At 42.2% G+C, this 15,882-nt stretch overlaps 1 protein-coding gene across 1 annotated transcript in view; it reads right to left on the bottom strand.

Annotated features, from left to right (window-relative positions):
- BTBD9 (BTB domain containing 9) overlaps positions 1 to 15,882 on the bottom strand; it is a 414,251-nt gene that overhangs the window by 125,036 nt on the left and 273,333 nt on the right. The window contains exon 7 of the mRNA XM_059400548.1: positions 14,061 to 14,170. Within this exon, the coding sequence (XP_059256531.1) occupies positions 14,061 to 14,170 (110 nt within the window). The remainder of the gene's footprint in view (positions 1 to 14,060; positions 14,171 to 15,882) is intronic.

Below are 15,882 nucleotides of genomic sequence, written 5' to 3'. Positions count from 1 at the left end.
AATGGAGAGGCCCTGACCCGGTCCTAAGATGGCACCGAGGTTCTGTTTGTCTTTTTCCACAGGATGCCCAAGTGCCTATCTGGGTCCCAGAGCGACTGATTAGAAGAATCGATCAACATGGCCCGCCCCGTCCTGATGCTCAGCCTGATAGCGATCCTGGCGACACCAGCATCCCTTCAACAGATGCACCAATGGGCAATAGTGAAAGCCTGGCCGTTTCCCATGCCACTGACGAATGAGTCCGCCATCCTCCCTCCTGTATACCTACTTTCATTCCCATGCCCGTTTCTGTAAATCCTAACAATTCGCCTGTATTGCTCTCAAGACATAAAAGAGACTTTGGGATCACTGCAGCCATTATTGCGGCTGTAGCAGCCTCCGCAGCTGCAGCAACTGCAGTGGCTGTAGCTCTCACCACATCTGTAACAAGTGGACATTCTCCAGAAACTATTGACGACAGGATGCATCCAATCACTTTCTGGACTTTGCACAACCTCTGTGGCCTATAATGACCTTTCTATTGCTGCTAATCTGTCGAAAGAGTTAAGCAGATAAGATTGACATAGCTCCATTACGGGATTGGGTATCTGTTGTAAATCCTTATGTTCCGCCATTTTGCATCATTACGTAAACAACAATGTAGGCAACAGTTGGCGCTAGTACAAGCTTGCATGGCACTGGAAGCTGGTACATTTCCCCAAATCTGGCTGGCAGCACTAGATCGGTAGTCAATGACGGGTAAGATTGGCTGCATGCACATAGCAACCTAAACCAGGAGTTCTCCAACCAGGGGGAATTATCCGATGATGGGTAAGCATGTTCGTGGCAGCTGACAACCTAAGACAGGTACGATCTCCTGCCTTGCATGCCTAATATAAAAGAAAAGGGGGAGATGTCGGTGCCCGAGCGGCTTGTAGCGCATGCACGGTGATGCTTCTGGGCTCCGCCGTGCCCGCTCGTTGCCTCGGCCACCGCTGCCTCAAGCTGTCGCCGCCGCCGCCGGGTGGCGACAATGCGGAGCTGCTCCGGCTGGGCCTGTGGGGGGGCCCCCGGGCGCTGCATGACTTTTTTGGTGCCCGAAAGTAAACATGCCATTAAGATGGCGGCTGGATGCGAGCCAGTAGGCGGAACTTAGGATTTTGTATCTATGTGGCTGCGAGTGATTGGTTGTGCAACCTTGGTATATATAGACATGCATGGGCGGGGGAGAGGGAGATCCCAACAGCTACGCAGAAATAAAGCTTGCTTCACTGAGGTCTCCTGGTCGTTCTTGCTGGCGAGAGCGACAAGTACTAATTTTAATACCCAGTAATACTAGACTTCTCATTCTATTCCCCCCCCCCCCCCATCTTTGGCAGGGCGGAAGGGATTTCCATTTATTCATTCTCTTGGAATTTTTTTTTTAACTCAAAGTTGTCTTTTTATTTAAAGCACAACTGGATTCTGAGTAGTCCTGCATTCAACTGATAGATTAAGATGGAAAGGACTAACATCTTTACTACATTAAAGTTTTCCACCCAGAAATAATGTCTTTTCAGTGTCTCTTAAAAATTGATAGTTTCTTTAATTAGAGGTTGTGTATTTATTAACTTTATTCCATGGTAGGTATTTGTTGTTTCTGAGGAGGGAAAAAAAGTTTTAAATTCTGGCAGATCTCCCTGGCATGCTCACCTTATAATCCACACGACTTGTGAGTCTCTTTGTGCCTCCCACCTTTGTTCCTGAGCCTTATCCCATCTCTAATGGCATAAGAAGGGGTCAGAGATGGGTGATCCTTGGTCAAATGGCTAGGGATGGACTGACGTAAAGGAGAAGCGTGGCTCATGGACTGTTACTCAGGTGTTTGGCAGTTTTTACAATTATGAATGGAATTTCCCTCCATTATACTTTCTAACTGGTTATTGGGATTTTTGAGAACACTTGATTTGTATCTATTACTATATCTGACTACATTCCTCATAGCTATTACTTCTAGTAATTTTTTAGTTCACTTCCTTGGGTATCTTATATCATATCTGCAAAAAATATTTGGTTCCTTTTCCTCAATATTTTTCACACCTATTTCTTGTCCACTCTGCCCCTCACCAGAGCTTCCAAAGCAATGCAACATAGCAGTGGTAATCAGGAGGATTTCCTTCATGGGAATGCAACCTGTGCTTTCAGGCAGGTCCTAAACTCAGAAGAGACTCACGCTTAGTTTAAATGTTCCACTGCCTCAGTCTTAAAATTCTTAATAATCTTATCTCTGAACTTATTTTTTTTTAACTTTAAAAAATATATTTATTTATTTTAGAGGGAGAGTGAGTGAAAGGGAGAGCATGAGTGGGAAGGAGGGCAGAGGGAGAGGGAGAAGCAGACTCTCCACTGAACAGGGAGCCTGACATGGGGCTTGATCCCAGGACCCCGCGGCCGTGATCTGAGCCTAAGGCAGGCACTTAACTGGCTGAGCCACCCACATACCCCTAAACTTATGTACCTCCTCCAAACGCAGGAGATATGCAGTGAGTGTGTCCAAAATTCCCTGCTACCCCATTCCATTTCGTGTGGAATTCCAGGGGACCCACATGGATAGTTGCTGAAAAAGACTCAAAGCAAGGACAAGGCAAAGGTGCCACGAATTTAACGGAGTCAGCAAGGCTGCTGACAGCCCACAGAGGCCACATTTCCCCTTCTAGCCAGAATTTGCCTCCAATGTAGAAAGAAGGTAAGAGTCTTCCAAGAAGTACTAATGACTAAGGAACTCTAATGTATGTTTTTTTCACTCTTATTTCCTTATTATAGCCAGGCATTCATGCTGACAATAATAACATAAAAAGAAAGGCAAAGATCAGGCAATCTGTAGCTCCTTTCCACCTCAGTCCTTCCTTATTGAGGAACCTTACAGAGTAAGCCAAAGGTAGAGAGTTTTTGTGGATTAAGTTTTTGTGTGAATTAAGAAGCGAAATAAAAATATCTTAGTTTTGTGCAGAATTTCCACTGTTCTGGTAAGAACTAAATCCATATACACGTATGAGCTACCACATGTGAACTGTGTAATTTTGGTGATTTTATATATAAGTTAAGTGCTCTTATATCTGCATTTAAAACCACCATTATTCAGCATAAAACTTAATGATAAAATTCATGCTACTAATTTAAAAATTTATTTTTCTTTATTTAAAATAACATTAAACAGCAAATAAAAACACCATGCGATCTTAGATGCGTCATGGCTTAGGTAGCCATGGTGGCCCCCCTCTGGGTGGGAGCGACACAGCCCCTTCCCCAGGAGACTGCTGTGGTCAGCTTCCCCCTGCTCCTCAGTCACCCTGGGCCATGGAAAGGCTATGATCCTGAAAGGCCTTAGTCCCAAGTGTGTTGGATAGATGCAACAGGACTCAGCGGAGATTGTGACTTGGGCACTGGAGAAATTTAACATAGAGAATGTCACTGAGGCCCATGTGAAAAAGGAGTGTGAGAAGTACAACCCCGGGCACAGTCAGCTGGGCAAGAGACTCTTGGTTTTGGCTCAGGTCATGATCTCAGGGCCTGGGATCAGTAGGGCTCTGTGCTTGGTGTGAAATCTGCTTGGGATTCTCTCTCTCTCTCTCTTGCCACCTCTGTGCCCCCTCCCCTACCCCACTCATGCTCCCTCTCTCCCAAATAAACATATAAAATCTAAAAAAAAAAAAAATAAAGAAGTACTACCCCACCAGGCACTGCATGGCGGGGAGGAACCTGCCTAGTTCTGTGACACAGGAAACCAAACGGTTCAGCTATTCCTGCTCAGCCACAAAAAGAATGAGATCTTGCCATATGCAACAACACGGATGGACCTAGAGGATATAAGGCTAATCAAATAAGATGGAGGAAGACAAATACCATATGATTTCACTCATATGTGGAATTTAAGAAACAAAACAAATGAACCAAAGAACAAAAGGGAGACAGTAAAAGACATATACAGAGAACTAGTAGTTGCCGGAGGGGAGGAGGATAGAGGCATGAATGAAATAAATAAAGGAGATTAAGAGTACACTTAATATGATGAACAATGAGTAATGTATAGAAAGAGAAAAGGAAAAAAAGTACCTTTAATGGCATTCTGCCAGTTCTTTGAACAAGGGGCTCCATGTTTTCATTTTGCATTCTGCCCTGCAAATTATATAGCTGGCTCTGGGAATTATAGTCAGTATTTTTTGTTTTTTGTTTGTTTTAGGCTCTATTGGAATCACCTTTGATTAAATCTCACTATGTATATGCGGGTCATTACAGAATTGTTACTGATAGTAAAAAACTGGAAACACCTAATGTCCGTCAAAGGGCACTGTTTAAATAAATTACAGCACCTTTATTCAATGGGATACTGCACAAATGTAAAAATAAAAGGCATGAGAAAGCTCTATGTGTACTGGTAAGGGAAGATCACTCAGAAACACTAATTGAAAAAAATGTGTGAATATGTGCTATGATTTTTAATAAAAAGGGTGGAAATAAGAATATATATATGTATTTTCTTTTTTTTTTTTTTCCTAGGCAAAGAACTTTATTAATCTTGTTTCAAACTTTATTCCCAGGCTTCTTCAGCTTAATAAGCTGCAAAGAATGAATTGTGTATAAGCAAAAACTAAAAAGAGCTGCAGTATCCAAGGGGCTTGGGCTTAAAACCACCTTCTTCTTCTTCTTCTATGAACCACCTTCTTCTTTCGGCGAGCAGTTCCTTTCCCACCAATGCACACTTGTGCTTGCAGTTTGGCGAGTTTCTCCTGGTTCATGATAGTTTCTTTCATCTTGTTGGAGCGGAAATGGGACCGCGCGGGGGATTAGGGTTGGCGCTCAGGGGGTCTCAGGCAGACCAGCCTATATTTCTATTTTCTATTTAAAATACTAAAATAAAAAAATCACCTACCAGGTTTTGGTGTGGAGGCTTGGGGTACTAAGCTAGGGACTAGAGAAACAAAAATAGACTTTATATCCCCTTAACCACTAGGACATCCTTCATAGTCAGTGCCAGAGAAACATCTTGCCTGCTTACAACGTGGCTATTCATAATGCCAGTCTGAGGCAGAACCATGGTTTGTTAGATATTGTTGTGCAATACTAGATATATGCTCCATGATGTCCTATTTAAAAACAAGTTGTTGTGCAAATTTCCATCTACTTGGACCCCCCCCACACACAAACCCACTACATCACTGTTATAACAAAGGGATATATAAGTAGGATCCAAAAAAAAAAAAAAAATCAATCCCGTAAAATGTAGAAGTGAATTCTGTAAAATTGGAGCAATAAAATATTTTAGGGTGTTTTTATTCTCAAACAAAACAACCAGAACAGAAATAACACCAGCAGAAACAAAACAAAACAAAACAAAACAAACAAACAAACAAAAAACAACAAAAAACCCCAAACAAACGGGTATAAAGGAAAATGAAGCGTAAATGTACAAAAAAGACCACATACTAGACTGAGAATCCTAAATCATGATGAGCAGGTTGCTTGCTCATGATCCCTGCATTGCTTCTCGGCCTTTTGGCTAAGATCAAGTCTAATCATCCTGCCCCCAACATAAGAACTGGAGCCCTTTCCTGTCAGTGAACACAGGCCCCCTAGGGTAGGAGGTAAACAAACTAATAGTCTGTGTTACTGTGGGGCATTTACTTTATCTGAATTTTTTTAAAACTCTTAAGATTCTCTAAGAAGATAGGGCCTAACCTTCCCCTCAGGAAGAGGGAGAGACCACAGCTAACTTCACTCTTACTCCAATCCCCCTTACCCGCCTCACCAGATGCAAGGTAGTCCACTAGAATGGGCACTGTTTTTCTGGAGTAGGTCAGAGATAAACAGGCCTTTGCACATGCTGCCCATTTGCTATGATTCTCCCCTGAACCTCCACCTTCTGCCTTTGCTCAAGGACTGGCCCATTCATCGCCTCCACTGGGGGTCTTTCCTGACACCATACTGAACTCAGTTTAGGTGCCTCCGTTCCAGTGTTCCTACAGCATCTGCTCCAATCTCCCAACAGATGACCTATTTTACTGTGTTGTCACCTTCTATTTAAGTGTCTTTCTCCTCCATTAGCTCATATGAGCTCCAAGGCAGAAACTACACCTATGTATCTTTCAATCCCTAGTGCCTAAGATACACTTGGCAGCCTCTTAATAAATGTCTGCTTAATGCCAAGTAATTTACAGTAGATAAAGAAGTTAAGCTTCACTGACAATTAGAACCAGCCTTAATATCCGGTTAGAGAAAAAGGCTGGGAAAAGCATAGCCTCTTGGTCTAGACTAGTCCAGACTCAATAGTGTCATTTTAAGAAACCATCTGTATTAAGGTCTTTAGGGCTCCTCTGCCACTCCAGCAAGTTTATTTCTCCGCCACTTTCTAACACCTTCATCCCCTAGTGAACCGCCCCTCCCACCCCCAAATCTCTGTTTTTGCTCCAGAGGACACTTATTTTTTAAACACAGCTGCAAAGCACAGAAGTCATATCCTTAGTTCAGGGGATGCCAAAAGCCCTTCACAGCACAGATTTCTGTTTATTTCCCCGGGAACTTTACCGAATTCTAAACACACTGCTACAAATTCAAAAAACTTGTAGAAATGACAGTAGCAACTACAGACCACCAATTTCCATTTCCTGCTTCCAGCTCTTCTGAGGGGACGAAGTATCAGCCATTTTTGTTGCCATGTAAACTGGCACTTTTGTAATGCTCTGTATAGTTTACTGAATTCTTCAAGGCCCAGCTCAAAATATCATTCTTCACGAAGCCTCATCTGACTAGGCAAGAAATATGCTCACTCCATCTAAGCCCAACTAAATATTTCACCTTTCTCCACTCTGTTGTGCCTTTGTTCTGCTGTTCTCCACTCCATGTATTTCTGTCCGGCCAGTGTGCTTCCTCAGCGACTCTGAGCCAGAGGGTAAGTTCCCTACTGTCTGAAGCCCCTTTTGTAACTTTCTGTCTTTGCATCAGTCTGTGTGTTTGCTTTCAGCTCTGTTCTCTCCTTCGTTCTGCACTGTATCTCTGACGCTAAAGTTCCCAACACCTCAGCTCCCAAGCTTGCCAGCTTAGTTTTTGGTGAAGATCTACCAGTAGAAGAAAGTCACGAGAGACCGGAAGATGGGAAGAAGAAAGGAAACACTTCTTTCCTATCTGCTTCTGGTGGCAGATGAACCCAGGCTCCGGCCTTTCCTTTAGACAGCACAATTCCATGGGGGCGGCCGTCGTGAGTGTTCCCAGAGCATTGGCAGCAGAATTCCTATGCTCATGCTGCCTATTTTGGTTGCCCTGCATCAATTACTAACAAGAAACTAGTCCAAAAAAGCCACAAGTCTTTGTGGATCCTACTGGGCAGACATAGAGGTAACCCTTAAAGGCATAAAGCTGCTAATGGAAGCTTCTCAGTTTTTAAAAGGGTTAAGGAGTCTTGAATTTTGAGCCTAGAGCTCCATGCTCTAGCTTACTATTTCTTAAGCTGCAGTAGAGTCAAGAACAAGGATGGAGAGGGGCTTATGAGAGCTTATGTTTTCCGGAAGAACCAGGAGACCTTAAGAAGGGAAGCCAGACTCATGTAATGCTAAATACCACACTCTAATATCAATGTAAAGTGTTTACTGCTCCCCCAAGTCTTACTAAAAGCATCTTCTCTATTCATCTACAAGACTCATAAGAAGAGAAGAACTATTTAAAAAAGAAAAAAACGGAAATGGTCCTTAAGCATATGAAAAGATGCTCAATTTCTCTCCTAAGAGAAATGCAGTTAAAACTGCACTGAAATACGATTTCTCACCTATCAAACTAGCAAAAATCCAGAAGTTTGACAATATGCTCCCCTGGCAAGGCTGTGGGGAAAGTCATTACCCTATATTGCCAGTGAGAATTTCAAAATGGTATAATCCCTGCGAAGGTGAATTTGGCAACATCTTGCAAAATCGCACACGCATTTACCTTCTGACCATGTAATCCCCTTTCTAAGAGTCTATCCCAAAGAGATAGTAGGAAAAATAGATTTGTACAATACAATTTGTAGGAGCAGGAGACCAAAAACAACCCAAATGGTCCATCAAGAGAGAAGTGGTTGAGTAAATAAACTATAGTACATCTATTCTAATGAGTACCACGCATCTAGAAAAAGGAAAGCACAATATCTTTCTAGATAGCTAGCTTTAGGAGAAGTGTTAAGTACTAAAAGGCAAGGTGAAGAAAGAAAGTATGTATAAGCATATAGTATGCTACCAATTATTCAAGAATATTGAGGAGGTTACAAAATAGAAGTTATATATAACATAACATAACATAACATAGTATGTATTTACTTATTTTTCATTATTTAAAATAGAAGGCTAATCCAAAAGACTAAAGGGGAAAGAGATCACCTATAGGAGTAGAAGGGAGAGGAAGAGAGGTGGATTTCTCTAAATAAAGCTCTTCTGTAGATTTGATTTTGGAATCATGTCTATATTTTACATAGTTGTAAAACAAAAAAATCTGTAAAGGTAATCTCCAAACACTGAAAGCAAAATGGAGTAAATGAATCCAACTATATACTGACATACTGGCATGACCATACAGAGAAATTATTTTAGATGACTTTAGAACACAGTAATTTTAACATATGTCTCTAGCAGGGTATGTCCTAAGGGCCCCCAAAATAACTGCAGAAATCTTAAACTATTTTCAGTAACCATATGGTAGCACTGACACTGTAATTCTGAGACTATATTGTATGTACTGGGGACAAAGCAAATGAATTATTGTGTTATATCACTGGTCACCAAGATTTTTAGCATAGGAAAAAGGACCTGCCTGATCAAAGGCTAAACCAAAACTCTGTGTACTGAATTTTATTTAGAAGTATCAGCATGTACTCATTATATATTTTACCTGTTAAATATATGATAAGTAAATAAATACATAAATGTGCACATATTTCTTAGTTTCGTCTGCCGGAAAGGCCCAAAAATAGTGACCAACCCAGTAGCAAGTGCTTCCACTGAGGTTTCCAAATGTCATTTCCCACTGAAAGGAACCAGGGCTTTTTGAAGAAATGGCTGATCACAGATTGGGGCAGGAAAAGTACAAAATGAACCTGGAATGTTGTGTCATGTTAGAAATCAAGAGTGTTAATGACTATGTAGGTCATGTCAGAAGGACTCAAGAACCAGTATGAAGAGGGGGACAATTTGAATGTCAATAATAATAACTGCAAGTGATCAAAACGTGTCCAATTTGTCTAGACCCATAAACTGAAAGTGATAAATGTTCCTCTTCCTTTCTCTCCAAACAGTCCCCGCAAATAAAATCTCACTGGTCACCTGCAGAGGATGCTGGGTAACCACCTCTTTATTTGAAGATGGTATATATCCTTCTATTCCCTGGCAAACTGTACCTCAGGATTATCAAGTGAGTGTTGAGGAGATTTTCAAGCTACTAAGTAAAGAATGATACAATTTGAAAATAATGATTTTGCCATTTCAAATTATGAAATAATGAATCTAGGAAATAATCTGAATGAATAGGAATAGACAAAAGAGAAAGATAACAAAAGATTTTCTGTGTTTCTTAATAAATATATGTACTACCACCTATGGAGCATTTTCACAAAAAACAAAAATGAAACAAAACAAAACAAAAACCCAGAACTTGAATCAGATTCAATCAGAATCCATCTACCAAGTTACAAAAAACTACAACAGAGAAACATGTTAAATGTTATCACGGGGATTTAATCTCCCACATTTAGACTGTAAGAAACTCTACAGGACAAAGACCAAATAGTTTCTTCAATAAATAATAGAGAGAAGGAAAAAAAAAGAGAAAGAGACAGAGATAGACACGGGGAAGGGAACCTACAGATTTAAAGAGATTTAAGAGCCATAATGACTGTTTATCAACAATACAGACCTTATCTGAATTCTGGTTTTAAGCAACATGTAGAAACACATAAACTGGGGTGCCTGGGTGGCTCAAATGGTTGGGCTTCTGCCCTCAGGTTATGATCTCAGGGTCCTGGGATGGAGCCCCACATCGGGCTCCCAGCTCAGTGGGGAGCCTGCTTCTCCCTCTCCCTCTGCCTCTCCCTCTGCTTGTGTGCTCTAAGGAATAAATAAAATCTTAAAAAAAAATACACAAACACATAAACTCACTCCAGACTTTGATCCAATTAGGGACATCTGAACACTGACTGGATATTTAATTTATTTAATATTTAATTTTAATTTATTTATTTGACAGAGCGAAAGAGAGAGAGAGAGAGAAGGTTTGTGTGAGAGAGCACAAACAGCAGGGAGAGGCAGAGGGAGAAGCAGGTTCCCCACTGAGCAGGGAGCCCAAGGCAGGGCTCAATCCCAGGACCCTGAGATAATGACCTGAGACGAAGGCAGATGCTTAAAGGACTGAGCCACTCAGGCGCCCCTGACTGGATATTTAATATCCATAAAAAATTATAGTTCAATTTATAATGATATTGTCATTATGGTTATAAAAGGGAATCTTCCTTTTAGAGATACATACTGAAACATTTATGGATAAGATGATAAAATTATCATCAGGGATTGGTGTCAAAATAACCTGATAGGAAAGAAGTAGGTAGCATAGAGATAAAACAGGTAGTCTGTGAGTTAACAATTCTTTAAGTTGAGTGGTGGGTAGTATTCCGTCCACCTGAATAATAGGGTGTTCAAAGAAGTGAATTTAAATACAAGATTACATGAAGGAAAGATTGTCAATTATTCTGAAAAACTGCAAGGACCTGGCAAATATCATGTGTATATCACAAGTGGGGGTGTCAAGGCAAAGCAAATGAGTTTTGTGGGAGATTGAAAGTTTATAAAACGTGGTCATATCTATTCTAAGTACTCCTTCCATGCCCACTGGTAAGGCAGGTTAGGGACTCCTATAAATGCCTCCCAACAACGAGGAGACGGTCAGCACAGGCTGGCTCTCCCAGGTGAGAACACAGCCCAACATGACCTACAAGCAGCCACCCAATGAGAAGGGGCTGTTGGCAGCAGCAGATGAGGTGAGAGAAGCACTGTGGGGAGAACCTTACACCCAGATCTGGTCAGTGTGGTCACAGGTTGGGGGTGGGGAGCCCATCCCCAGGGGTAGATGAGCCCACAGGGTTCCAAGGCTCCCCCATGAACCTGTACAAGTGAAGATGTGTGAAGAATGACATGCTGTCGACAGAAGTGGGAAAGAAACCCTTTGGTGGGAAACAAGACTAAAATCTTACAAAGCCTATTTTTTCCTGGCATCATTATATGTTGTCAGTAATAACATACCTGTTATTTTAAATAACATTTAAAATCTCATTAAAAACAAAAACAAAAACAAACCAGGGCGGCTGTGTGGCTCAATTGGTTAAGCAACTGCCTTCAGCTCAGGTCATGATCCCGGGGTCCTGGGATCAAGTCCACATCCGACTCCCAGCTCCACTGGGAGTCTGCTTCTCTCTCTGACCTTCTCTTCTCTCATATTCTCTGTCTCTCTCTCTCTCAAATAAATAAATAAAATATTTTTTAAAAGAACAAACCAAGGCAAATATTTTTAAAGTAATTTTGAGGCCTTTAAGAAGAGTACTGCTCTAATGAGAGTAGCCTGATCTCTGAACAAAGAGTGGGAGCTGTGAAAGAGAGATGTTCTGAATCTTAAAATGTAAAAGTTGGGTTGATACCTTACTAGTTACTCATGATGACATTATTTTACTTTTTGTCCCCCTGAAGACCTGGAGTGTCTATCAATGCTTCTCAAGGAAGGAGTGCATATTTCACAAGATGCAGGAAGGAGTTAAGTACTCCAATTTAAAGGTGACTCCAGGTGATTCTGATGTACACGGTGCCCCCAATTAGAGGGCCATTCCCTTCTTGGAGGTCCCTGTAGGGTGGCTGGCTGAGGCCTGTGTGCAGCCAAAATGCATCTGAGACCATCAATATGGAAAGCTGGCCACTCCTATTTCAAATACCCCTTGAAAATAAGCAGAGCTGCCATGTCAGACAGAGGATAATGAAATCCCCTTGTGTTCCTCCACGACTCACGCCACCTCCCTGTCTGCCCAGAGTGGGGACAGCTTTGAGCTGCGAAGATGGAAGGAGGAGGGCCCAAGGGGATCCCACTGCAGGCCATCTACCAACAAGTGCACGCACATGCCTGCTGGCCTGCCCCACTGCTACCATTCAGTTGAGGGACGATGACAGGCAGATGACTGCAGTGCTCTTTGCAGTCAAACCTGGGAGCATCCTAGAACAGGGCTCGAAGAAAAGTGTTTGACCAGAAAACGAACACGCTTCCTGCAGCGCTGCAATCTTCTTTCATCCCCTGACGTGCCTGAGACCATTATGGGTTCTGATAATGCTGACGAGTTCACTTTGGACAAAAAATGCAGACCAGTAACAGCATCCCTCACTATGACGATCCTGAGTTTCACCCTGTAATGGCTTCTCAAGCCAAACATACCCATTTCTTGGATAATTACAGTGTCCACAAATCTGGAGACACTGACTGAAGTAGATGGTGCCCGCCGTGCGGCAGCTTCCAGAACAGAGTGCACTGGGCTGACGTGAGTCGCCGAACAGCACCCGGGCTGTGACTGAGGGTGGCTGGGCTCCTAAGAACCTCCTCAGTAAGGACGCCCCTAACTACACAATCACATACGCTGTGGGGTCACAGTCTATAACAGAGCACAGGTGGCTGGTGAAAGGATGTATCCTTCCCACAACCATCTATGGCCACAATTCCTCACAGCCCATGGAATTAAAAGCCTTGATAATATCAGGTAATGCTTCAGCAGTGCTAACTTTCAAATTACTTTGAAGTCACAACAATGAGTAACATTTATATTTGATGGTAAAAGTTATATCTACAACAAAGGTAAAACCCAATTATTTATTTTAGCTGAGCTCTAACATTTCTCTGTATGTTAGAATAACGGCTACTCCTGCCGGTTGACTAACACTCCTCTTCCAAATTTCCCTAAGTAAAGGATTACATTTAGGACACAGCAGGTCTTAGGGACATTTAGACTTATGACCGTCCCAAGAATTAGTAAACATCTGCAAGTTATACTCATCTTTCCCATTCTAGTCATCACCGTGTTTTAAGGACATGTGTCAACATGTTAGGTGTCCCAGCAAGAAGGGGGCCTTGGAAGGAGAGGAGATGCAGAGCCCTTCGTAAAGGCAAAGAATTGTCTTAGGTACCAGGGCAGGGGCACCTGAACATGCAGAATCCCTTTCCAAAGAAGCTGCAGTAAAGACAGATTCGAGGATCTAGTCAGTCAAACGAGGATCTTTGCAAGAGGTATAAAAACCATGGGCACAGCTGGGTGGGAAAAGCCACTCACACTACCTAGAATGTCAAGACCTAGGCTGGACTGCACACATTGCCAGACTAAATATTACCTAAAAGAAGAACATAACACAACAGAAAACAACCAAATAAGAACCAAGCCAAAATTAAAAATACTCTTTTGAAAGATCAGACAGTATTTCCCACAAGGTAACTTGACTTTCACAATGACAATTCGTTATTCTGGTCTTGTTTAAATTACAGACAGGCATTTTCTTGAGACGAACTTGACTAAACAGTGCAAATATGGACGGTATCCATGAAACGGAGACAATCTCATGGAGAGCACACCATTCATATCCAATTAAAGGCCAAAATACCTCCGCAGCCTTGGAAAGCATGACCATTGGATCAATATTCTACAGACTTCTTCCCTGATCTTACCTACCATTAAATATAGAAAAGCCTTTGGTATAAAAGGCTTTGCTGGACTATCATAAGCATTCCACATCCACATATGGCAAATCTGAATGTATCACTAGGACATTTTCAATTCTTAACTCCTAGTGTAATATTTATAGTCTTCTCTTTTATGTTTACTAGAATTATTATTTTGGCTACTTCTAAAAATAGAAGACTTCCCCTATGTCACTCAGCCATAAAGCATTCAAATCAACCAGTTCTTAGTCAAAGCTGATTAAGAGGTGGGTTAAGATAAGTTAATGAGCTAGCAAAATTTATGAAGACAAAATATCTTAGCACATATAAAAATATATAATTGCAATACTCACCTATCAGCCCCTTCTCAAGAGTGAAGGTTTTGTTTGTAAACATACATTCAAAAGCCACAATGTGAAAAATCTTGTTCACTGTGTTGTGAGTTCCAACTATTCGAATATACCTGGGGGTAAAAAGAAAATCTGTTGAAGAAAACGAGGTTCCATCACAACCAATCCAAAGACAACAGAATGAGATACATGGTGCAAGTATAGTGTTCCAGGGCATGGACTAAAGAAGACTTTGAACTTGACTTCAGATCCTCTATTCGCTCCTTAGGGCTAGCTCCAACTGAGCTTAGAAGCAGGATGGCAAAATTAGGGAGATACCACTTTCCGGAGAATTAAGCAGAACTTAGATTTGATTTACCTAGAAAATCAAACCAGGTACAGTGGAAGCTCAAGCCCTGAATGTCAGTATAATTATATGTCCATGAGACATTCACACTGGAGAAGCACGGCTTCTGTCTGCTCCTTGTGGTTAGGAATGGTACGTGGACACTCGCCAAATCAGATGTTCTCCAACTCAAGGAAAGATTTCACCCATTGGAGACAAATGCATAAAATCAATACTGCTATCTTGTTAAACAGAAAAATCCACAGAAACTACTAAAAACCACTCACAGTTTTGTCTGTTTCAACGCTGCTCCTAAATCCTTGCAGAAAGTGCCTGCTATATACGTACACCAGCCCCCCGCCTCCCCTCCCCGCTTCAACCTTACTGCTGGGAGGCCTTCTCCTGACCAGAGGAAGTGATCTGCAGAGGTGACCCAGCCAGCTCTGCAGCACCCCTCCCGGCCACACGGCTCTGGCGTCTGCATACAGTGCAGAGTTTCACGGGGCAGGTCTTGAGCAGCCCGGCCTGTTCACCCTGTGTGTCTCCCTAGAGGCTTCACCTCTGACAAACAAGCATTAACCTTGGAGTGACTTGTTCCTTTCCCTCTCCAGAGGGACCTGACAGTTCACAGGTTAATGAACAGACAAACTCATTCTTCTGAGTGTCACACAAATCGCTGGAGAATGTGCCGCACACTGTCTTACTGGGATTCAAAGGAAGAACCGGGGAAAATAACTAGATTAAGTGATAACACTCTCCCAAATTATGAGCTATGTGCTCTGAAGGATGGGGCATATTAAATGAACACATTTCAATTAGGAGATGACAGACCAGGCAAGGTTTTAGTAATATCCTTCCTCTGCTGTGTAAAACAACCTTCGACTTCAATGATACAATTTTACTTCTGAGTTAATCGCTGTTCACTAATTCGGTAATTCCCTTACATTTCTCATCACTCCAAGTTAACTGTGTAATGTAAATGCCAATCTAAAAAAAATTTCACATTAAGGAGACTATATTTGGGGTTTTTATGTCATGAGCTATTTTCCCTCCTGTTCCTTCAAGCATGAATCTCACGGCATTCCCGGTACACCTCATTTAGCCATCTGCTCCTTGACACGAGCCGGTCACTCATCTTCATAACCAATCGAAATGCTGTCTCCTGGGCTGGCTGTTCAGTGTGCCCATGCCCCCTGCAGGGAGACACCATTCTTCCTGTATGGAGAGTCAAGGCGACAGCTGTGCTCATCAGAGTCCTCTGGTTAAGCAGGAGGTTGGCCCTGAGCTGTCCTCTCAAGTCCTCAAGGCAGACAGAAGGTACTGATGCTACTGCCTTTGGATGGGTAGGTGGGGTTCGAGAAAAATGAGTTCTAAATGGTCTGTGTGGAACGGGAATTGTGCTGTTCTTTACCATTGGCGGTGACAGTCTCTACAGACTTTCTGGAAAGGAAGGGGTATGTTAAGCCTGGTACACTGGCCTGAATCTAATTTTGTCGATTT

Source organism: Mustela nigripes, chromosome 5 (genome assembly GCF_022355385.1).
Source record: "Mustela nigripes isolate SB6536 chromosome 5, MUSNIG.SB6536, whole genome shotgun sequence".
NCBI classification, from domain to species: domain Eukaryota; kingdom Metazoa; phylum Chordata; class Mammalia; order Carnivora; family Mustelidae; genus Mustela; species Mustela nigripes.
This window is presented reverse-complemented; position numbering and strand designations above follow the sequence as displayed.